The 24,037-nt window shown below is 44.1% G+C and overlaps 1 protein-coding gene and 1 long non-coding RNA gene across 2 annotated transcripts; both read left to right on the top strand.

Annotated features, from left to right (window-relative positions):
- The first annotated feature begins 2,586 nt into the window (after window positions 1–2,586).
- On the top strand, window positions 2,587–12,343 carry slc26a6 (solute carrier family 26 member 6). Its single transcript, XM_023991848.2, has 17 exons — window positions 2,587–2,999; window positions 3,295–3,434; window positions 3,574–3,684; window positions 3,885–4,033; window positions 4,157–4,321; window positions 4,414–4,566; window positions 4,756–4,838; window positions 5,004–5,151; window positions 5,256–5,387; window positions 6,859–6,936; window positions 7,138–7,233; window positions 7,369–7,475; window positions 7,624–7,693; window positions 7,798–7,887; window positions 8,107–8,250; window positions 8,367–8,421; window positions 10,823–12,343. Exons 1-17 carry the CDS (start codon window positions 2,866–2,868, stop codon window positions 11,041–11,043), a joined length of 2,076 nt encoding a protein of 691 aa, XP_023847616.1. The 5' UTR covers window positions 2,587–2,865; the 3' UTR covers window positions 11,044–12,343.
- Window positions 12,344–17,544: 5,201 nt separating this feature from the next.
- On the top strand, window positions 17,545–22,505 carry LOC111966275 (uncharacterized). Its single transcript, XR_002877639.2, has 5 exons — window positions 17,545–17,616; window positions 19,508–19,806; window positions 20,496–20,548; window positions 21,693–21,799; window positions 22,111–22,505. It is a non-coding gene; the product is annotated as an uncharacterized lncRNA (long non-coding RNA).
- The last annotated feature ends 1,532 nt before the right edge of the window (window positions 22,506–24,037 follow it).

The following is a 24,037-nucleotide window of genomic DNA, read 5'->3' as shown; positions in this document are numbered from 1 at the left end:
TGTTAGTGTGCCCAGTGATTGGAGTACTAAACATTTATGTGTGTGTGTGTGTGTGTGTGTGTGTGTGTGTGTTTTGTGTGTGTGTGTGTGTGTGTGTGTGTGTGTGTGTGTGTGTGTGTGTGTGTGTGTGTGTGTGTGTGTGTGTGTGTGTGTGTGTGTGTGTGTGTGTGTGTGTGTGTGTGTGTGTGTGTGTGTGTCGTGTTAAGAATTTTTTGTTCTTCTTGGCTGTCTGGATCTGGGGATGAGGCTTTGAGACAGTGTAGTACAGGTTAAATTAGGTAATTTGTCAGATTAAAACATATCAACAAAGAAATAGCAGATTCAAAAAACATACCGAGTTAAAACTCAGAATAATTGGATGGTAGAGTTTTATGTAGCCTGATATGCTTGTCAAAGTCTATCTAAGTTCATGTTTGATGCAGTAGTTATAATGAGGCAAATGGTCCCATTGCAGGTTGGTAATCATTCTCTCCCAAGACATGGTCATTTAAATATCTGTATTTCTCTCTCAAAATCATAATACTATAGCATTTCATTTAGTCATCATAACACTTTAAATGATATAAAGAAAGTTCATGTTTGATCTAATGTGTCAATGTTTATCATGTAAGGTTGGCAAGAATTCTCTCCTGAGACTTTGGGTAAAGCATTTTTCAAAGTCTCCATTTGTGTCAGAATTATTTGGACGAATTTGTTTTAGTCATTATGTCACTTTATATTCTACAATGTGATGTGGCAAATGGCTACAATGTAAGGCTCGTTTGAGAACCTAAGATGCTTTATCCCAAGACCTTTATGCATATCAGTACAGCAGCAGAATCAACCCACACCTACAAATCATTAAACACACTCACTGGTAGAGATACCTGAGCTTCACCTGCGCAAAGCGGTGCACACTCATACTCACACACCTATACGCTACTCCACAGACATGCCCACCCGTGACCACTGACATGGCGTCACGTGTGGCTATCTGATATCAGTGGACTTTGAGACAGATAGGCAGAGGCGGTGATGTTCATCTGGACCTTTTCCTCAGGATGACAATCTGATAACCCTGTAGTCTCTGTGAGACCACTGGCAGGCACATCCCGGTGGCATCAGGCTAGGAGCCAGAGATTCACAACAGTTCATTCCCATCAAAATGTTGTTGTCTTCGTTCTCTCAAGTTCCAGAGAAACCGCTGCAATGTTTTAAACAAATGTCAGGGGATCAGAATTTTAAAAGAGGATAATGTTTAATCTCGGTTTTTTTTGTGTTTTTTTAATGCCCCCTGAGCATGTTGGTACAGTATGTATAATTATAATTAATATAATTATTATAATATGCCTACTGTACCAACTCTACTATACTACTTTGTGTGATAAGACATGAAATGCTAGTTAAATCGTGTGATGTTCGACTCATGTCCACCTTTATCATGCCAATTGAAAGTTACACCATGACATTGTGGACTACTCGATTCTGATTGGGCTCGAAAGGGAAGTCAATTTGATCCATTTTTATCCAGTCCGTGAGACATGTTCCGCTCTCCATAACTTTTCATTCCTTCTGTCATTGTAAAGCACACGGGAACAACAGACACTGAAATACAACCGGACTTTGTATACTAGTTCACTTTTCCCTTCTCCTACTGATAATGATATTCGATACGGAGCTGAGTTTAGTTTATTACAGTGAGAGGCATCTGACTTCACTTACACGTGTGACTCACAGCGTTTCTTGGACCATATATTATGGAACGGCCCCAGATAGATCCAAGCCCCACTGTAGACGAGATCTTGTGGAATTATTAAGTAATAATTCATGATCCAAATGTATTACAGTAGTTTTGTGTTTCCCTGATTTCATATGTGTGTGGAATGTTTTCCTCAGGTCTCCACGCTGTTGTTGGCGTTGAGCGATTAGTTCAGTGTAGTACAGGCTGATGTCTTGTAATCCACCAACCGTTATACACTGGGTGGTTTGAGCCCTGAATGCTGATTGGCTGAAAGCTGTGGTGTATCAGACCGTATGCCATGGGTATGACAAACCATTTCTTTTTACTGCTTTAATTATGTTGGTAGCCAGTTTATAATATAAATAAGGCACCTCAGGGGTTTGTGATATGTGGCCAATATACCACGGCTAAGGGCTGTGTCGCGTCGCGTTCGCGTTGCGTCGTGCTTAAAGAACAGCCCGATACCACACCCCTTCGGGCCTTATTGCTTAATTATACTCGTGGTTGTAGGATTCCACAAATACATTAGTTTGTTAGATAGCGTAAGTCCTGTGAATGTGACAGTGTGGTGTTTCATCAACTGTCGATGGGCCAGGATATCAAGGAGTTTGCTTGGATTCTCCCTCTTGGGAAAGGCCCTACTTTTAAGCCAGGGCTGTTTTTTGGCCACGTCCCAAATGGCATCCTATTCCCTGTGTAGTGCACTACTTCGGGTGCCATTCTGTCTGAATGCGAGCCACGGTGAAGGAAGTATTCAGCAGCGTTGAATCGCCGAGGGGGAGGGGAACGGATTGCCCGCTGCTCTGAGCAGAGTTCAAGGATTCACACCACCCTCCCCGGCACACGTGGTGTACGGTAAACACACTCACATGACATCAGCCCGCTCATTCTCTCTGGACATAGCTCTGTACAGGTTTTGTCTTCACCTAGTATTTAGTCTCCCACATACACACGGTTGGGTTATTTTTCTATTTAATTGCTATGCTATTCTTTTGCAACTTCACTCTAATTATATCTGAACTGGCTCACTGAACTATTCATACACAAAATAGAGAGAAATTGGCAAATGGAAAATTGGCAGCAGTCAGACCGTCCTTATATAGCAGTGCTGGAGAGTGTACCTGCACTGTGCCTTTGACTTCAAGATGGACAGTATTATTCTTAATCCTGTCCTGCCTGATCACACAGCCATGCTGGACGAAGCACAGTTGGATATACTGGGTCAGCGGTTGGGAAAGAAGTCCCGGTCGGTTTGGGAGAGGGTGAAGGCAGAATGCTGGTGAGTGACAGTGGAGCCTTGTTGCGCCAGCACAGCATTCATGCTCTATATTTTCATTGTGGCGTGAATGTTAACCCCACCCCCCAGTAGTCTGGGGCATCGTGAGGGACATACCGTATATTATTATGAGGAACGATATCACATTATTGGTATTTCTTTTAAATATTACATTTCTTTTTATATTTTAAAACATTTTTAATTTGGCCTACATATTTATACCTGTCAAATTCAACAGAGAGAAATGAACCCTTTATGTCTACGATTGAACCCCAACTCTGGTTGTCTCCTCTCCCAGGTGTTCTGGTCCCAGGCTGAAGAGCTGTATGTTGTCATCTGTTCCTGTCCTCTCCTGGCTGCCCCGCTACTCCCTCAGAGACAACGCCATCAGAGACCTGATTTCGGGCGTCAGTGTGGGTATCATGCACCTACCCGGAGGTACCACTGACTACCTGAAGCTACAGATATGAATGAGATTGATACGCACCTGGTATACCTACCGCTCATGTCTGCTTTAGGCCAGACGCTTCACTCTCTGTGTTTCTCTCCCCCCCCTCAATCTCTCTCTCCCCCTAAGGCCTGTCTAATGCGTTGCTGGCCGGGGTACCGCCCGTGTTTGGTCTCTACACCTCTTTCTATCCGTTGGTCATCTACTTCATCTTTGGGACGTCCAGACACCTCTCAGTGGGTGAGTGTTAACACGGACCTCTGCGTCACTCTCATCACCTGAAGTGGTGGACATAATCAAATTCCTTCGCTGGCTTTCTTTTCTTTTCAGTTAGTGCTGAATGAGTGAAATGTGGGTAGGGTTCAGTTAGCCTGAGCGAGGAAAGAGTTCAAGGCTTTGAATATGACATCGGTGCGTTTCCATGCATGACGGGCACACAGGTACTTTCGCCATTCTTTCTATCATGATTGGGACTGTGACGGGTAACGTGGAGTTGCTTAGCAACGGCGTCGAGGAGCGGGAGGGCGACAGAGAGATGGCTCGAGTGTGTGTGGCAGTACAACTTACCTTCCTTTGTGGCCTTATACAGGTGAGCACGCACATACACGCACGCACACACACACGCACGCACGCACACACACACACACACACACACACACACACACACGTCTTAGGATGACAGGCTAGGTATGTTACTTGTCCCTCTCTACAGATAGTGTTGTTCTTGATGAGAGGAGGGGATGTGTGTCGCTGGCTGTCTCAGCCCCTGGTAAGTGGCTATACCACGGCGGCGGCCCTTCATATCACCATCTACCAGCTGCCTCTACTCTTTGGCATCTCAACCAACAGACACAGCGGTTTCCTGGCTGTAGGCTGGGTGAGCTTTGTTTGTGCGTGTATAGGAGACAGAGAAAGTGTGTGTGTGTGTGTGTGTCCCTGTCTTCATCCCTGTGCCCTGGTGTGTGTCAGACGCTGGTTGATGTGCTGTCTAGAGTGACTAACGCAACGCCTGGGACGCTGGTTGTCTCCGCCGTCTCCATGGTGATCCTGGTGGGAGGAAAGATGCTGAATAGACTCTTCAAGACCAAGCTACCCATACCCATTCCATGGGAGCTGGTGCTGGTAGACACACACACACACACACACACACACACACACACACACACACACACACACACACACACACACACACACACACACACACACACACACACAGTCAGACATGAGTCAGAATTGCATAAAGGTCTTTCTGTTGAAGACTGTTCCAGTGTGATGACTTCATCTCCTCTGTCCTCTTCATTTTATCCTCAGATAACTCTGTCCACCTTCCTGTCAGTGCAGTTGGAGTTGTCAGGACAACATAGTGTCCAGGTAGTAGGACACATACCCACGGGGTTAGTCCTACTGTCTCTCTTCATCTGTTTGTGCCATGTCAAATGAATTTACTTGTGACATAAAACTTGAGTTATTACCGTGTTATGTTCACAGGCTACATGGGATGAATACAAAAATATGATGAAACTACCAGTATGTCCCACTCTCTCTTTCCGTGGCTCCAGCCTGTCTCCCCCAGCCCTCCCCTCTCTAGCCCAGGCCAAAGAGCTGTTTGGTCCTGCTCTGTCCCTGGCTGTGGTGGGCTTTGGCTTTACCTCCTCCATGGGCAGAATGTTTGCACACAAACATGATTACGCCATAGACAGCAACCAGGTAACAGAGAAATGAGCTCTCACATTGTCTCATAATGAACTCACTATCCTCACTTCACTGTCAGAAGGACCAGTTTTTCTCTCCCCCTATTTCACTGCTATAAGTGGTCTCCCTGCTGTAGGACCTGTTTGGCGATAGGCCTCTGCAACACAATTGGAGGGATGTTCCACTGTTTTGCCGTCAGCGGTTCTTTGTCACGCAGTACGGTCCAAGAAAGTATTGGGGTGAAAACTCAGGTAGAGTTTCCTTTTTTCCTTTTAAAGCTGGAATTTGGAACATTGCTGTGCTTCCATTCCGTCACAAGAGGTGTTGAGCGATTAGGAGTTAGATGGGGTTGAGGTCAGGGCTCTGTGCAAGCCAGTCAAGTTCTTCCACACTGATCTCGACAAATCGTTTCTGTATGGACCTCGCTTTGTGCATGGGGGCATTATCATGCTGAAACAGGAAAGGGCCTTCCCCAAACTGTTGCCACAAAGTTGGAAGCCCAAAATCGTCTAGAATGCGATTGTATACTGTAGAGTTAAGATTTCCCTTCACTGGAACTAAGGGGCCTAGACCGAACCATGAAAAACAGCCCCAGACCATTATTCCTCCTCCACCAAACATTACAGTTGGCACAATGCATTGGAGCAGGTAGAGTTGTCCTGGTATCCACCAAACCCAGTCAGACTGCCAGATGGTGAAGTGTGATTCATTACTCTAGAGAACGCGTTTCCACTGCTCCAGAGTCCAATGGCGGCGAGCTTTACACCACTCCAGCCGACACTTGGCATTGTGCATGGTGATTTTGGGCTTGTGTGACCTACCACTTCGCGGCTGAGCTTTTGTTACTCCTAGACGTTTCAACTTCACAATAACAGCCCTTACAGTTGACCGGGGCAGCTCTAGCAGGGTAGAAATTTGATGAACTGACTTGTTGGAAAAGTGGCATCCTATGATGGTGTCGTGTTGAATGTCACTGAGCTCTTCAGTAAGGCCATTCCACTGCCAATGTTTGTCTATGGAGATTGCATGGTTGTGTGCTATATTTTATAAATCTGTCAGTAATGAGTGTGGCTGAAATAGCCAAATCCACTAATTTGAGAGGGGTGTCCACATACTTTTGTCAGTAACGAGTGTGGCTGAAATAGCCAAATCCACTAATTTGAGAGGGGTGTCCACATACTTTTGTATGTCATTCTCATTGAAAGGAAGTCGAAGAAGTGGCAGATCTGTTCAATGTGCACGATTTCTATGCTTCCCGTTTCTATGTTTTTGCATCTTTTACTTTCGTTGTTATAGACCAGCTTCAAACAGCTGAAAAATACAAAGTGTTTTGGTTATGGAAAAGATATTTCCCAGCAGTTTAGATGTTAAAATGATTCTCTACACTATATACTTGCTTGTTTTGTCACATAAACTGAAATTGGGCGAAGTATTCACATTTTTGCAACCAGGAAATGGCAGAGATATACACATCTTCAAGGAGAATGGATTTGTTCTCTGTGATAGACATACTGTAGTATTGATACAGATACAGAAATGTAAAGTCTGACTCTGGAATTGAACCCTGGTCTGCCGTGGGGAATATGTAGTCCATAGTTGGCTGTGTGCTAAACACCGACACGGGGTAAAGTCTTAATCTCACATCTTCCCTCACTTATATGTATCTCCCTCTCTTTTGCTCTCTCCTCTCTAATCTCTCCCCCTCGCTCCTCCTGTCCACAGGCGGCTGGCCTTCTCTCTGCTCTGATGATGCTCACCATCTTGCTGAAGATTGGACATCTCTTTGAGCAGCTGCCAATAGTACTCAAGTCATTTATAACACCTTCTACAATCCCTTCTCTAACACTGAAATCAGATGTTTTGACTGTGTTTGCGTTAATTTGTTTGTTTTGGTGTTCATATGCTTCTGTTTCATTCTCTGCCTTCGTGTTTGTAAGTGTTTATACTTGTTGCTCTGTCTCTGTGTGTGTGTGTGTGTGTGTGTGTGTGTGTGTGTTACAGGCAGTGTTAGCAGTGGTCATTGTGGTAAATCTGCAAGGGATTCTGGGTCAGTTTCGGGAAGTCCCAGTGCTCTGGGCATCTGACCGTTTGGACCTGGTACGTCAGCCTCCATATAACATCCATCATCCATTCCGTATGCCTTCAGTCATTCTGATGATCCATCACTGATCACCCCAGATAGGCCTCTAATCCAGGGCCTTTCCTGTGTCCCTCTCCCCTCTCTCCCTACAGCTGGTGTGGGTGTTCACCCTGATCTTCACCCTGATTTTCAACCTGGATCTTGGCCTGGCTGCTGCTCTGGCCCTCTCTCTGATCACTGTCGTCTACAGGACTCAACTGTGAGTGTGTCGGTCACTCGTTAGGTGGCGTGCATGTTATGGGATTCGCATAACACCTATGGTAGTCATTCATGTCTGTTCTCTCTCATTTTGTCTTTTTGTATTATGTCTGTCTGTCTGTCCGTCTGTCTCTTTATCTCTCTCTCAGCTCCCACAGTGCAGTGCTGGGTCATATTCCTGGGACGGACTGCTACAGGGACCTACGTCTCTATGCTGAGGTAACCTTTAGGATAGCCATTGAGAAACCTTTCACCTGAACTAACTAACCAGTCCCTGCTGTGCGGCTGATGAACAACACCCTGGCCTGCTCTGTGTTTCACAGGCCAGTCCGATCCCTGGAGTTTCTGTATTCTCCTGCTCCAACCCTCTGTACTTTGCAAATGCTGAGCTGTTCTTCAGCTCTCTCAGAAAGGTAGGTAGGCTACATGCTATGAGACGTAAACTACAACTCAACCCAGACAATATAGCATGAACTACAACTCAACCCAGAACCACCGCATTCCACTGTTTGTTTCTGCATCGTTGTGCATTCCTTCACGTACTTACTGTAGGTTGACAGCTGTAACTCATGCAATGTGAAAGTCTACGAACATTAGCAAGTGTGTGTGGGTGTGTGTTTTTGTGCAAACAGTCTGTGCAGCGTGTCCAACTGGAGAATGCAGCCCTCATTGAGAACCAGCCCTTACCTCAAATGTCAGGCGCAAGGCACTGTCTGGTGCTAGAGTTTAGCTCAGTCCTCTTCATGGACTCTATGTCAATCAAAGCACTATGTAAGGTGAGCCCAAACAGTCATTACCTGAACCAAATAACAGCGAGTATGAGACAGGGAAAGGGAACAAGAGATAGTCCATACTGTGCTGTGTAACACACTGTGTTTTTCCATTGCGGCAGGTTGTGGGGGAATTGAAGGAGCAGGGGGTCAGTGTGTTTCTGGCTGCTTGCCCAGGTAAATTCCCCTCAAACTTCCTGCTACTGCCATAACAACCTCACCTACTTATGAAACTCCCATGTCTACCCTCAAAACATTGATTGATGTACTCTAACATATACAGTTGAAGTCGGAAGTTTATATACACCTTAGCCAAATACATTTAAACTCAGTTTTTCACAATTCCTGACATTTAATCCAAGTAAAATTCCCTGTCTCAGGTCAGTTAGGATCACCACCTTATTTTAAGAATGTGAAATGTCAGAATACTAGTAGAGAGAATGATTTATTTCAGCTTTTATTTCTTTCATCACATTCCCAGTGGGTCAGAAGTTTACATACACTCAATTAGTATTTGGTAGCATTGCCTTTAAATTGTTTAACTTGGTGTCAAAAAAGTTTCGGGTAGCCTTCCACAAGCTTCCCACAATAAGTTGGGTGAATTTTGGCCCATTCCTCCTGACAGAGCTGGTGTAACTGAGTCATGTTTGTAGGCCTCCTTGCTCGCGCATGCTTTTTCAGTTCTGCCCACACATTTTCTATAGGATTGAGGTCAGGGCTTTTGTGATGGCCACTCAATACTTTGACTTTGTTGTCCTTAAGCCATTTTGCCACAACTTTGGAAGTATGCTTGGGGTCATTGTCCATTTGGAAGACCCATTTGCGACCAAGCTTTAACTTCCTGACTGATGTCTTGAGATGTTGCTTCAATAAATCCACATAATTTTCCTCCCTCATGATGCCATCTATTTTGTGAAGTGCATCAGTCCCCCTGCAGCAAAGCACCCCCACAATATGATGCTGCCACCCCTGTGCTTCATGGTTGGGATGGTGTTCTTCGGCTTGCAAGCATCCCCCTTTTTCCTCCAAACATAACGATGGTCATTATGGCCAAACCGTTATATTTTTGTTTCATCAGACCAGAGGACATTTCTCCAAAAAGTACGATCTTTGTCCCCATGTGCAGTGCAAACCGTAGTCTGGCTTTTTTATGGCGGTTTTGGAGCAGTTGCTTCTTCCTTGCTGAGCGGCCTTTCAAGTTATGTCAATATAGGACTCGTCGTTTTACCGTGGATATAGATACTTTTGTACCTGTTTCCTCCAGCATCTTCACAAGTCCTTTGCTGTTGTTCTGGGATTGATTTGCACTTTTCGCAACAAAGTACGTTCATCTCTAAGAGACAGAACGTGTCTCCTTCCTGAGAGGTATGACGGCTGTGTGGTCACATGGTATTTATACTTGAATACTATTGTTTGTACAGATGAACGTGGACCTTCAGGCGTTTGGAAATTGCTCCCAAAGATGAACCAGACTTGTGGAGGTCTACAATTTGTTTTCTGAGGTCTTGGCTGATTTCTTTTGATATTCCCATGATGTCAAGCAAAGAGGCACTGAGTTTTAAAGTTGGCCTTGAATACATCCACAGGTACACTCCAATTGACTCAAATTATCAGAAGCTTCTAAAGCCCATTACATATTTTCTGGAACTTTTTCCAAGCTGTTTAAAGGCACAGTCAACTTAGTGTATGTAAACTTCTGACCCACAGGAATTGTGATACAGTGAATGATAAGTGAAATAATTTGTCTGTAAACAACTGTTGTAAAAATTACTTGTGTCATGCACAAAGTAGATGTCCTAACCGACTTGCCAAAACTATAGTTTGTTAACAAGAAATTTGTGGAGTGGTTGAAAAACAAGTTTTAATGACTCCAACCTAAGTGTACATAAACTTCCGACTTCAACTGTGTATTTCGTATTGTGAAATTCGGCACTGGACATTGGTCTTATACCTCTCAGGACATTGATTGTACTGTTTTTGGTGTAAGATGTGATGGCAGCTGCAGTTGCTTTATAAATCAGTTTCAGATTGTAGGGTAATGTGCTTGTCAGTTTCAGATTGTAGGGTAATGTGCATGTCCGTTTAAGATTGTAGGGTAATGTGCATGTCCGTTTAAGATTGTAGGGTAATGTGCATGTCAGTTTCAGATTGTAGGGTAATGTGCATGTCCGTTTAAGATTGTAGGGTAATGTGCATGTCCGTTTCAGATTGTAGGGTAATGTGCATGTCCGTTTCAGATTGTAGGGTAATGTGCATGTCAGTTTCAGATTGTAGGGTAATGTGCATGTCCATTTCAGATTGTAGGGTAATGTGCATGTCAGTTTCAGATTGTAGGGTAATGTGCATGTCAGTTTCAGATTGTAGGGTAATGTGCATGTCAGTTTCAGACTGTAGGGTATTGTGCATGTCAGTTTCAGATTGTAGGGTAATGTGCTTGACAGTTTCAGATTGTAGGGTAATGTGCATGTCAGTTTCAGATTGTAGGGTAATGTGCTTAACAGTTTCAGATTGTAGGGTAATGTGCTTGACAGTTTCAGATTGTAGGGTAATGTGCTTGTGTGTTACCTGTGTCCTGTAGACAGGCTGGTGATCAAGCTGCAGGCCCAGGGCTTCGTCCCAAACACTCTGCCCAGGTCCTGCCTCTTCCCGTCAGTGCACCACGCTGTCCAACACTGCCAGATATCGCCTCCCCTGGCTGTGAATATGTTCACTCTTTCTATATGCGTTGCTACTGGCATTGCTACCTCGTGTCCTATGTCTCCCAGTGTGTCTGTTAGAATTAGTCTGTCTGCTTTGTGATTGTTGTCTACCTCTGCATCGATGTTGTTCTTTTGCTCCTACAGGACCACAACACAGAGCTGAGTGAGTGTTGATGTGCAGCCTGCAGCTCATGGAGGGGATGGGAAAATGCCACTGTGGAATTCCTGCCTCAATCAGAATATGCAGTAGACTGAACTCCCAGCTCAAGCTGGCGTCGGCGATAGGACTATGAAAATGCTTTCCTTTGAGCTCCATCGCCAACGCTGTGGTTCAACGTCTTCTTTTGAGCTATGAAAAGACAGCAGAGGGATTGGAGCCAGCCGGAGTCCGTCCATCTGTCTGTCTGCCTCTGTCGGTCTGTCTGTCTGCCTCTGTGTGCCTGTCTTCCAATCTCTAAAACATGTCCAGGTCTAACCCCCCCTGCTCCATGATTAGAGGTGTCTGTGTGGGTTTAATGGTTGGGTGTCTCTCCTGCACCTCCTCCAATGAGAGCAGACACTCATAGGAAATGGGTGAGCTCGGCTGATGTCAATCAAATCAAATTGTTTAGGTCACATGCGCCAAATACAACAGCTGTAGACCTTACAGTGAAATGCTTGCTTACGAGCCCCTAACCAACAGTGCAGTTTCAGAAAATACGAGATAAAAGTAATTAAAGAGCAGCAGTAAAAAATAACAATATATACAGGGGGGTGCCGGTACAGAGTCAATGTGCGGGGGCACCAGTTAGTAAGGTAGTATGTACATGTAGGTAGAGTTAATTAAAGTGACTATGCATAGATGACAACAGAGAGTGGCGGTGGTGGGGAGAGGCGGGGGGGACAATGCAAATAGTCTGGGTAGCCATTTGACTAGATGTTCAGGAGTCTTATGGCTTGGGGGTAGAAGCTGTTTAGAAGCCTCCTGGACCTAGCCTTGGCGCTCCGTCACCGCTTGCCGTGTGGCAGCAGAGAGAACACTCCTTCAGAATTGACTGTCATTCGTTCTTTGTGTCATCGTTTCAATTTCTATTGCAGTCCAACTGTACTACTGGCATTGCCTGGGTGGGGTTGTGCTACACAGAAATAAATCATGACTGACTGACTCGCACTCTTGTGACAATGTAGTTCAGGAGGGCACAAATGAAATGTCATTCAGGAGGGTACATTTGGATGCTTTTCTCAACCTCGGTCAGTGACAGGATGTACAGGTTATGACTTCAATCCACATGCTGATAGCCTACTACGGTTCTGTTGTGAACTACGAGACCATACTGCCAGGTCTTTCATTCCGCTGTGTGTTTTAGAAGAAATGGAAACAGAAGTCGTCTCCTATAAAAGCTTTTATCGGAGCAATATGACATCTTGGGTTCAATTCTTTGTTGCACACAGAATGGTTTATTCTTTTTCATTATAACCATACTGTATCGTTGTGTTTCGCCATGTCAAATCTTTGTAAGCTTACTCTGTCTGCAGCTCCACTAAAACATGAAGCTCTTGCAGTTTCCATGGCGATGGATTACATTTGAATGATTGACAGGTGCAACACCCCCCTGTTTGACTACCTATCATTCTTTTCCCAAGAGAAGCTGTGCGGACAACACTTCTATTAAACTCGATGTGGACCCTTGAATACCGAGGAAAGTAATACCGTTAAAACATATATCATCAAGCTTCAGAGGAGATTAAATTACTATTAAATATGAATACATGTTAAATATCTACTGCATATCAGAAGAAAAGAGTACAATAGTACAGCCCATAGTTTAACTTAAGTGCAAATGGAGGGACAGAATAACTGCCTATACTGTATATAATAAGTCTAGCAGAGACCATAAATAAAGACATGGTTTATATAACGGCTCTGCAAGAGGGGTGAACTGGAGGTCAAAGGTCAACCAGGGGTATTTTCTTTGACCCCTATAAAAAAAAAATGTTTCAATGGAAGTTTGGTTCAAAACATTAGAATAACCAACAAACTCCAACACAACAGGTTCATTATTTTTCCCTCATGGTCCCCTAGTATCATTATTGCAGCCATATCTGTTTTTCCACACAACCAGGCCATACACCATCCACGCAGGGTAATCAAAAACAAGCGTAATATCCCTGACTTAACTGAATTATGTCCTCTCTCTAACCAGGCCCAGATAAGACTCCTCAGACACCTATTTCTAAAGGCCTACTGTCTCACTGACTTGTAGCGTCAACAGCACACCTGTCTGTCCATCTCGACTGGGATAAAGTGATTGATTGGGACTTTGCTCTCCTCCTCCCCACCTGCAAGAGTCTATCTGTGTTTTGTCTTCGTTCAAATTCTGCTGTCAGAAGATACTTGGACAAAAGGGAATACTCCGTGACAGAGGAAGTTAAGGGGGAAACCAGAGGACTTTCTATGAACAGAGGATCTCAACCGGATTAATAACGGAAGAATGACCCCTCTCTAACTCATACAAAGACTCAGACACTTTGGACACAGATTCATCAAGTATTTGGGTTACCATATTTGGACATCCTGAAAACTGATGTACAGACCTGCAGTAGACTGACCTTGAAGGAGAGGAACATCTTTCCACAAGTTGAAGCTACATCAAGTGGGATATTACTGCTGATCATCGAGGATCAACCTGAAGCCAGTTTCTGTTGAGACATAAGACATTTAAGTCATAAGGTCACAACACATCAGAGCACAGGGAGAGAGTTGATATATATAAGGTTGAAGGAAGTATCAGAGGTGACCTCGACACAGACGGGGACTCTAGCGGGTCACACAGGCCCAACTATGGAGGAGAGAAGGCGTGTGGGCTATCGCACACACAGAGAGGAGCTGGATAAAGGGGAAAAAAGTGGACAAGTTCCCTGTCTCTGAAAAGCTCAGAGAGTCAATGAGGTAAGGTAACGTTAACCTTGAATACAACAAAAATAACCTACAGAACCAGTCAAAAGTTTGGACACACCTACTCACTCAAGGATTATTCTTTATTTTGACTATTTTATACATTGTAGAATAGTAGTAAAGACATCAAAACTATGAAATAACACATATGGAATCATGTAGTAACCAAAAAAGTGTTAAACAAATCAAAATATATTTTAGATTCTTCAAAGTAGCCACCCTTTGCCTTGATGACAGCTTTGCACACTCTTGGCATTCTCTCAACCAGCTTCACCTGGTATGCTTTTCCAACAGTCTTGAAAGAGTTCCCACATATGCTGAGCACCTTTGGGCTGCTTTTCATTCACTGCGGTCCAACTCATTCCAAACCATCTCAATTGGGTTGAGGTCGGGTGATGTGGAGGCCAGGTCATCTGATGCAGCACTCCATCACTCTCCTTCTTGGTCAAATAGCCTTGACACAGCCTAGAGGTGTGTTTTGGGTCATTGTTCTGTTGAAAAACAAATGATAGTCCCACTAAGCACAAACCAGATGGGATGGCGTATCGCTGCAGAATACTGTGGCATCCATGCTGGTTAAGTGTGCCTTGAATTCTAAATAAATCAATGACAGTGTCATCAGCAAAGCATCATCCACACCTCCTCCTCCATGCTTCACGGTGGGAACCACACATGTAGAGATCATCCGTTCAGCTACTCTGCGTCTCACAAAGACACGGTGGTTGGAACCAAAAATCTCAAATTTGGACCCATCAGACCAAAGGACAGATTTCCACCAGTCTAATGTTCATTGCTCGTGTTTCTTGGCCCAAGCAAGTCTCTTCTTGTTATTGGTGTCCTTTAGTAGTTTTATCTTTGCAGCAATTTGACCATGCAGGCCTGATTCACACAGTCTCCTCTGAACAGTTGATGTTGAGATGTGTCTGTTACTTGAACTCTGTGAAGCATTTATTTGGGCTGCAATTTCTGAGGCTGGTAACTCTAATGAACTTATCCTGTGCAGCAGAGGTAACTCTGGGTCTTCCTTTCCTGTGGCTGTCCTCATGAGTGCCAGTTTCATCGTAGCGCTTTTAGGTTCTAGATAACCTTTTTTGTAGACCATTCATTTCAAACTAACTACTTCATAAATTATAAAACCCTACATGTAGCCTCTCTCTCTTAGGTACATATGCAGTGATGAGCGATGATAGCCGGCGTGACAGATCGCTTGGCTACAGATTCTAACTTCATGATGTGGGACAATGCCACCAATGAGAGTATGGTGGATGTTTTTGCTCGAGTCGCGGAGCGGGTAAAAGTGGCAGCTGCCATATGTTCGGCCTCTTCCAGGTAATTGTAACCGAGCGTCAACTGAATGTCACAAGACTGTGTTTGCCTACTGAGCTAAAGCCTCTGCATTAACTCTCTCAGCCAAGTCTTTAGGTCTCAGGCAAGGTTACTCATCACTACTCATCTCTGAACTACAGTACCTGTGTTACATTAGCAGTGACTGTATGACAGCTTCTCCCGTGTGTTTGTGTGTGTGGAGCTGGTTCAGCTTGTGTGTGTAGATGCTCCTGGGGGCTGGTTCAGTTCGGCTATGTGGTGACCTACCTGTCTTAGCACGTGGTCAGAGGGTACACCATCGGAGAAGCCATCCACTTCATCGTCTCTCAGCTCAAGTACACATTTGGTATCAGTCCGAAACGCTACAGCGAACCATTCTCCCTGATCTTTGTACAATAGACACACATAGGAAGACACACATTGTGACCTTGGGTTCTATCTGACATTTTGGTCCAAAGTTAGTTGATCTTTAGGTGATCATTTACATGTGTCATATGGCAGATGCTTGAAAAAGTACCTTTTACGACGAAGAAAATGAAAAATCGGAACGTTTTGCCTGTGCAGATAGATACCTTTTAACTTGGTGCTATAAAGTTCTATCTGCAATCCAATCACACAATGCTGGGTTGTCAATCAAAAGCAATTGTAAGGTGATATACTTGTTGAGTCATGAAAGAGGAAGACATCACTTAACTGTTCTGACTTGAAAAATACTCAGTATCTCAAAGCTATACATTATGTACGTAGAACCTTATAGACCCAAGCCCTTGATTATTCATGTCATAGGTTCTGGTCCTTGTTTTTAAACCACTTTTTCAGAAGAATGGCCATAATGTAAGCTCTTTATGGTTAAAACAAATAAATACAGGTGCCTTAAAGCATGTTTAAGGCCCTTAGGAGAGGCATTGCTGTTTTTGTCTTGTTCTATACCAATACGAAAACCTCCATGGAAAGGGATTTTCCCCAAAATTACAAATTTACCACATTGTATTGACAACTGTCACGACTTCCGCCGAAGTCGGTCCCTCTCCTTGTTCGGGCGACGTTCGGCGGTCGACGTCACCGGCCTTCTAGCCATCACCGATCCACTTTTCATTTTCCATTTGTTTGTCTGTTTTCTACACACCTGGTTTCAATGCCCCCCATTACATGTTCATTATTTAACCCTCTGGTTCCCCCCATGTTTGTGTGCGTGTTTGTTTTATTGTAAGGCTGTATCTGACGGTTGGTATTATTGTTGCCGGGTTTTGTTGTTACGCCCGTTTATTCGTGGTACCGGTATTTTTTTCCTGCACCATAGTATTGTGTTTGTGCTGGTGTTTTCTTTATTAAATACCTTGTCCACGCATCTCAGCTCTCCTGCGCCTGACTCCTTTCACCAGTTACCCACAGCGTTGACAACAACGAGCAAGTAGTTTACTGACTTTGTGTGTCAGAGACCAGAAAAATACATCAGTTTCTCATCCAGAGCTAAGCTAGTTATGCAAAGGATGTGCTGTATTTGTCATATATTTGATGATGTGATTCAAAAGAAGGAAGGGTATTCTCTTTATTATAATCGTTAAATGTCTGTGCTTTTATATTGAAATTGAAAACATTTTAACATTCTGTGGCAGGTAGGATCTTATGGCTGAACCCAGATTGACATTTCAGAGCCATAAGGTTCTACCTTCAATTGCACCCCTGTGGTTATGAAAGAAGAACTCATTACAAAACAATTCTGATATCTGGGATGTGAAAAATGTAATGCTCAAAATATCTCAGAACTATGCTTTTTTACACAGATAGAACCTTATAGTCCCAAGGTTTCGACACACTGATGTTGTGCCCTCTATGGGTGAAGGAAATACACCCCCCCATCACCATATCTCTCTCTCTCTCTAGACAGTGATAGAGGTGCGCTATCTATTGCTAGAAACCAACATAGGTACCCTGGTGGTGAGCCTGGTGTCAATCGTTGGCCTCATCATTGTCAAGGAGCTCAACACCTAGCTGGGGAAAAAACTGTCAGTACCCATTCCCTGTAGAGCTGCTAGTGGTGAGTCACAATCCCACTCCTCCTACACCCAACAGAGGACAATAGATTACTGTAGTTCCCACCCTGAAAATTAGACCAAATGAATGGCAGGGAGAGAAAATTGGTGTGTGCACAAACAATGGATGACGAAGTGGAGTAGGGCTAAAAACCTTTTTCCGTAAAACAAAGAAATACAGCCCAAACATTATTTTGTCCATTTCTTCTCTGGGTTCAGTCATTGACGTCTGTCTGTCTGTCTGTCTGTCTGTCTGTCTGTCTGTCTGTCTGTCTGTCTGTCTGTCTGTCTGTCGGTCGTCAGATCACAACGTCACTGTGTTCTCCTGGCAGGTCAACCTTAGGATGAAGGTGGAAGTGGTGGGAGAGATCCCCTCTTGGTGAGGAGAAGGTATTATACTGTCACAGAGATACTCAACCCATAGATACACAACCACATAGATACGCACCCACATAGATATGCAACCACATACCTACGCAACCACAATAGATGCAATCACAAATGCATAACCACAAAGTATCACAGCCATAACATCCAGATACTCAGTCACATAGTCTAACTAACAACACTCACACAGAGGACATATACCTAGCTACACAACCACCAAACTACAGTACACAACATCATGATCACACAAAGATATCTACAGTGAAGTCGGAAGTTTACATACACTTAGGTTGGAGTCATTAAAACTCACTTTTCAATCACTCCACAAATTCTTGTTAATAAACTGTAGTTTTGGCAAGTCGGTTAGGACATCTACTTTGTGCATTTTTCCAACAATTGTTTACAGACATATTATTTCACTTATAATTCACTGTATCACAATTCCAGTGGGTCAGAGTTTACATACACTAAATTGACTGTGCCTTTAAACAGCTTGGAAAATTCCAGAAATTATGTCATGGCTTTAGAAGCTTCTGATAGGCTAATTGACATCATACGAGTCAATTGGAGGTGTACCTGTGGATGTATTTCAAGGCCTACCTTCAACTCAGTGCCTATTTGCTCGACATCATGGGAAATCAAAGAAAATCAACCAAGCCTCAGAAAAAAAAATGTAGACCTCCAAAGTCTGGCTCATCCTTGGGAGCAATTTCCAAACGTGAAGGTACCACGTTCATCTGTACAAACAATAGTACGCAAGTAATACACCATGGGACCACGCAGCCGTCATACCGCTCAGGAAGGAGACGCGTTCTGTCTCCTAGAGATGAACGTACTTTGGTGTGAAAAGTGCAATCAATCCCAGAACAACAGCAAAGGACCTTGTGAAGATGCTGGAGGAAACATGTAAACAAAGTATCTATATCCACAGTAAAACGAGTCCTATATTGACATAACCTGAAAGGCCGCTCAGCAGGAAGAAGCCACTGCTCCAAAACCGCCATAAAAAAGCCAGACTACGGTTTGCATCTGCAGATGTGGACAAAGATTGTACTTTTTGAGAAATGTCCTCTGGTCTGATGAAACAAAAATAGAACTGTTTGGCCATAATGACCATGGTTATGTTTGGAGAAAAAGGGGGATGCTTGCAAGCCGAAAGTGAAGCAACCGTGAAGCACGAGGGTGGCAGCATCATGTTGTGGAGGTGCTTTGCTGCAGGAGGGACTGGTGCACTTCACAAAACAGATGGCATCATGAGGGAGGAAAATTATGTGGATATATTGAAGCAACATCTCAAGACATCAGTCAGGAAGTTAAAGCTTGGTCGCAAATGGTCTTCCAAATGGACAATGACCCCAAGCATACTTCCAAAGTTGTGGCAAAATGGCTTAAGGACAACAAGTCAAGGTATTGGAGTGGCCATCACAAAGCCCTGACCTCAATCCTATAGACAATTTGTGTGCAGAACTGAAAAAGTGTGTGCGAGCAGGATGCCTACAAACCTGACTCAGTTCACCAGCTCTGTCAGAGGAATGGGCCAAAATTCACCAAACTTATTGTGGGAAGCTTGTGGATGGCTACCAAAAAACATTTGACCCAAGTTAAACAATTTAAAGGCAATGCTACCAATATAAATTGAGTGATGTAAACTTCTGACCCACTGGGAATGTGATGAAAGAAATAAAAGCTGAAATAAATCATTCTCTCTACTATTATTCTGACATTTCACATTCTTAAAATAAAGTGGTGATCTAACTGACCAAAGACAGATAATTTTTACTTGGATTAAATGTCAGGAATTGTGAAAAACGGAGTTTAAATGTATTTGGCTAAGGTGTATGTTAACTTCCGACTTCAACTGTATGCTTGTTTCTCTTCCCCAGTCTACAGCCCCCTTGTCCTGCCTACAGCCTCTCTGTTTGGTCAGGTTTAAATGATGCCCTCGCTCTGTCTGTGGTTGGCTGCGGCATTGCCATCTCTCTCGGACAAATCTTTGCCCTAAAATATGGCTACAATGTTGACAGCAACCAGGTGAAAAACACTGTCAATGACCGTGTGATTGGAAATCCTTCTGGGTACCCTGGTGGTGAGCCTGGTGTCAATCGTTGGCCTCATCATCAAGGAGCTCAACACCCAGCTGGGAAAAAAACTGTCAGTACCCATTCCTGTAGAGCTGCTGGCGGTGAGTCACAATCCCACTCTTACACCCAACAGAGGACAATAGATTACTATGTTCCACCCTGAAAATTAGACCAAATGAAGATGGGGGAGAAATTTGGTGTGAGAAAGCACAAGGAAAATGACGAAGTGGAGTAGAGAACAAAACTTTTTCCGTAAAAAGAAATACAGCCCAAACATTATTTTGTCCATTTCTTCTGTGGGTTCAGTCATTGCTGTCCTGTCTGTCTGTCTGTCTGTCTGTCTGTCTGTCTGTCTGTCTGTCTGTCTCTGTCTGTCTGTCTGTCTGTCTGTCTGTCTGTCTGTCTGTCCTGTCTGTCTGTCTGTCTGTCTGCTCTTGTCTGTCTGTCTGTCTGTCTGTCTGTCTGTCTGTCTGTCTGTCTGTCGTGTCTGTATCTGATCTAGATCTGTACCGTTCCGTGCCGTTCTCCGTCCGTGGTCATCCGTCGCAGGTCGGTGACCGGTCTTACTCCGTAACATACACATCGTGCTCGTTTGTTTGTTAAAACCGTTCCCGTATGTGATGTGCGTTAGTCCGTGTTGGTCGGTGCCCATGGCTTATTAATCATACCGTATGTTTTCCTGTTAAGAAACCGATTTTTTTTTACTAAAATTGGTAATTTATTTTTGTGTTGTACCGTTAATTTTGCCCCGTAACACCGTCATACGAACGTCACTGTGTTCTCCTGGCAGGTCAACCTTGAGGGGGAGTATGAAGTGGAAGTGGTGGGAGAGATCCCCTCTTGGTGAGGAGAAGAGTATTATACTGTACACACAGAGATACTCAATCACATAGATACACAACCACATAGATACGCACCCACATAGATATGCAACCACATACCTACGCAACCACATAGATACGCACCCACATAGATATGCAACCACATACCTACACAACCACATAGATACGCACCCACATAGATATGCAACCACATACCTACACAACCACATAGATACACAACCACATAGACCACACCCTCTCTCCCAAATGCCTGGAAGGGATGAGAGAGCCAAGCCTATGGGCAGCACACACACTTACACCAACTGATTAATGGACTGCTGAATGTATATTTTTTACCTTGCTCTGCTTGCTCTTTTCCATATTATGTCTATCTCTAATAAGCTACCCAGGAAAAGACTGAAAATAGCCCATATTAATTTATGTAGCCTTAGAAATAAGGTTCATGAAATCAATAACTTGCTAACATCAGATAACATTCATATATTAGCCATTTCTGAGACTCACTTAGATCATTCATTTGATGATACAGCAGTAGCAATACAAGGATATAACATATATAGAAGAGACAGAAATGCTTATGGGGGAGGTGCCTAGAAGGTCAGCATCCCGGAGTCGCTCGTCACTGTTGACGTTGAGACTGGTGTTTTGCGGGTACTATTTAATGAAGCTGCCAGTTGAGGACTTGTGAGGCGTCTGTTTCTCAAACTAGATGTACTTGTCCTCTTGCTCAGTTGTGCACCGGGGTCTCCCACTTCTCTTTCCATTCTGGTTAGAGCCAGTTTGCGCTGTTCTGTGAAGGGAGTAGTACACAGCGTTGTACGAGATCTTCAGTTTCTTGGCAATTTCTCGCATGGAAAAGCCTTCATTCCCACACTCTTAGAAAAAAAGGTGCTTTCTAGAACCTAAAAGGGTTCTTCGGATGTCCCTATATGAGAATCCTTTGAAGAACCCTTCTTGGTTCAAGTTAGAACTTTTTGGGGTTCCATATAGAACCCTTTCCAAAAAGGGTTCTACCAGGAACCCTTTTTTCTAAGAGGGCATACTAGAAACAGAAGTCTCAGGGTTAAAGTGAGAGCGTGAGGGAGGAAGATGTGTGTTAACTGGTGTTTGTTTTCCTCTGTCTGTCCCCTTCCCTCTCTCCCTAGCTGGTGTGGATGACCACTCTGGTTCTGACCGTGCTCTTCAAACCTGACCTATGCCTGGCAGCCTCCATTGCCTTCTCGATGCTCACGGTCATCTTCAGGACCCAGCTGTGAGCACACAATCACACACAATCACTCACAATCACACACAATCACTCACGCACGTCCGCACGCAGATACAGACGCGCACACGTATTCCCAACCACTATAAACTACAGCCCACATTAACTCCACTCTATCTCTGACAGACTCCACCTAACCACGAACATCCAACACTACTCATTTTAATTCACACCTCCCCCCCTCATCATTAAATCATTCATATAGTCATTTTAACAGATTTAAAGGGACTCAATGTCTCATCTGCTCCACTTACTGTGCTAAATTACATGTTAAATCCCTATGCCTGTCTATTTGTCAGTTTCAGGCCAAAGTACTCCTCTTCTAGGGCAGGCCCCTGAGACTGACATCTACAGACCAGTGGACGATTATAATCAGGTATGCGTCCATGGAAACAAGATAAATATGTAAATATACAATACATATTCAGTTACTCTCTAATCATACGGCCACTCAATCAATGGGAAATCTTTAACTTGTAGGTACCAGGGCTGTCTGTGAAGGTGTTTCACTTACATTTTCGGGAGTATATTAAGTGTACTTTAACTTCGGGTTGAAGTATCCCCTAGGTACATATCTAGGATCAGCTTCCCCTCCCCCAATCCTACCATTAGTGGGGAAAATGCAAAATTGACCCAAAATCAGCATCTGATGTGTAATGACACAGCAACTCTGTGTAATGATGTATATCATCGTATCTTTAGCCAACTTGGTCTCAGAGCATTTCGTATTATTCTGTATGTAAATCTGAGACACTCCATTTAGTATGATATGTTACGTATCGAATGTATTCATTTGTGGATGTCCATCATCCAAATTTGATTTTTATTTAACCTTTATTTAACTTGGTAAATCAGTTAAGAACAAATCCTTATTTACAATGACGGCCTACCCCGGCCAAACCCTAACCCGGACGACGCTGGGCCAATTGTGCGCCGCCCTACGGGACTCCCAATCACAGCCAATTGTGATACAGTCTGGAATCAAACCAGGGTCTGTAGTGACACCTCTAGCACCGAAATGCAGTGCCTTAGACCGCTGCGCCACTCGGGAGCCCTTATATGTTACGAATTGCAAAACGTATGATATGTTACGAATTCCTATTTGTTGTGGCTAACGTTAGCTAGGTGGCTAACGCTAACGTTAGATAGCTGGCTAACATTAGCTAGGTTAGGGGTTAAGGTTAGGGTTAAGGTTGGGGTTAGGAGTTAGGTTAAAGGGTTTGTGTTAGGGTTAGCGAAAAGGGTTAAGTTTATGGTTAGGGGAACCTGGGTGTCGGACTCGGACTCGGCCCGGAATCAAAATGAATGACTGCCCAGAATCAGCCCAAGTACATCAGGCCATTTCCTTCTACCGGAATTCAGTCAACTTTGCCGGTATCTTACCAGAATCCTCCCAGAAGTGGCCCGATGCTAATTTAAATAATTGTATACAAAATATTACTATTATACATGTTATACATACAAATGATACCCATCCACAAAAAAACATTTTGTGTCGGAGGAAACACCATACACCTGGTGACGGTGTCAGCGTGCATGCGCCTGGCCCACCTCAGGAGTCGCCACAGCTCGATGGGACAAGGACATCCCGGCCGGCCAAACCCTCCCCTAACTCGGAAGACGCTGGGCCAATTGTGCGTTGCCTCATGGGTCTCCCGGTCGCGGCCAGCACGGGTCTCGAACCAGCATCTGTAGCAACTCAGTTTGTACTGCGATGCAGTGTCTTAGACCGCTGCGCCACTCGGGAGGCTCCATCCACAAGGTTTTTAATGCTTATCAACTGCCTGAAGGAGGTCCCTGAGGTCCCTGCCACCCTCGGACAAGGTGAGGTCACAGGTCAAAGGTGACACAACGATGACACTACTCAATACGAGCCAAGAAATCAGAACACTGCAATTACTATGCACTACACAAGGAATTAATATGCACTACACAAGCATACTTTGACAAACTAGCGAAACGCCTGACCAGTTTTTCTTACATTTTGCTGTGTGAATATCGAGAGGTTGAGAGGTATTGTTAAGATGTCCTCTCTCCTCTCTCCACCCCCCATTATGCTGTCATGTTCCACGGCAGGAATGGAAAAAAAGATGCTATGTCACTCCCTTGCTATTGTGTCTGCAGCGTGGGATTGACGTCACTAAATGAATCTCCCGAAAGAAGAAAGCGGAGGCCAAGAGATTGAGGAAGGAAAAGAAAGAGGCCAGGAAAGCCAAAAGAAAAAAG

Source organism: Salvelinus sp. IW2-2015, linkage group LG7, assembly GCF_002910315.2.
Source record: "Salvelinus sp. IW2-2015 linkage group LG7, ASM291031v2, whole genome shotgun sequence".
Lineage (NCBI taxonomy): Eukaryota > Metazoa > Chordata > Actinopteri > Salmoniformes > Salmonidae > Salvelinus > Salvelinus sp. IW2-2015.
This window is presented reverse-complemented; position numbering and strand designations above follow the sequence as displayed.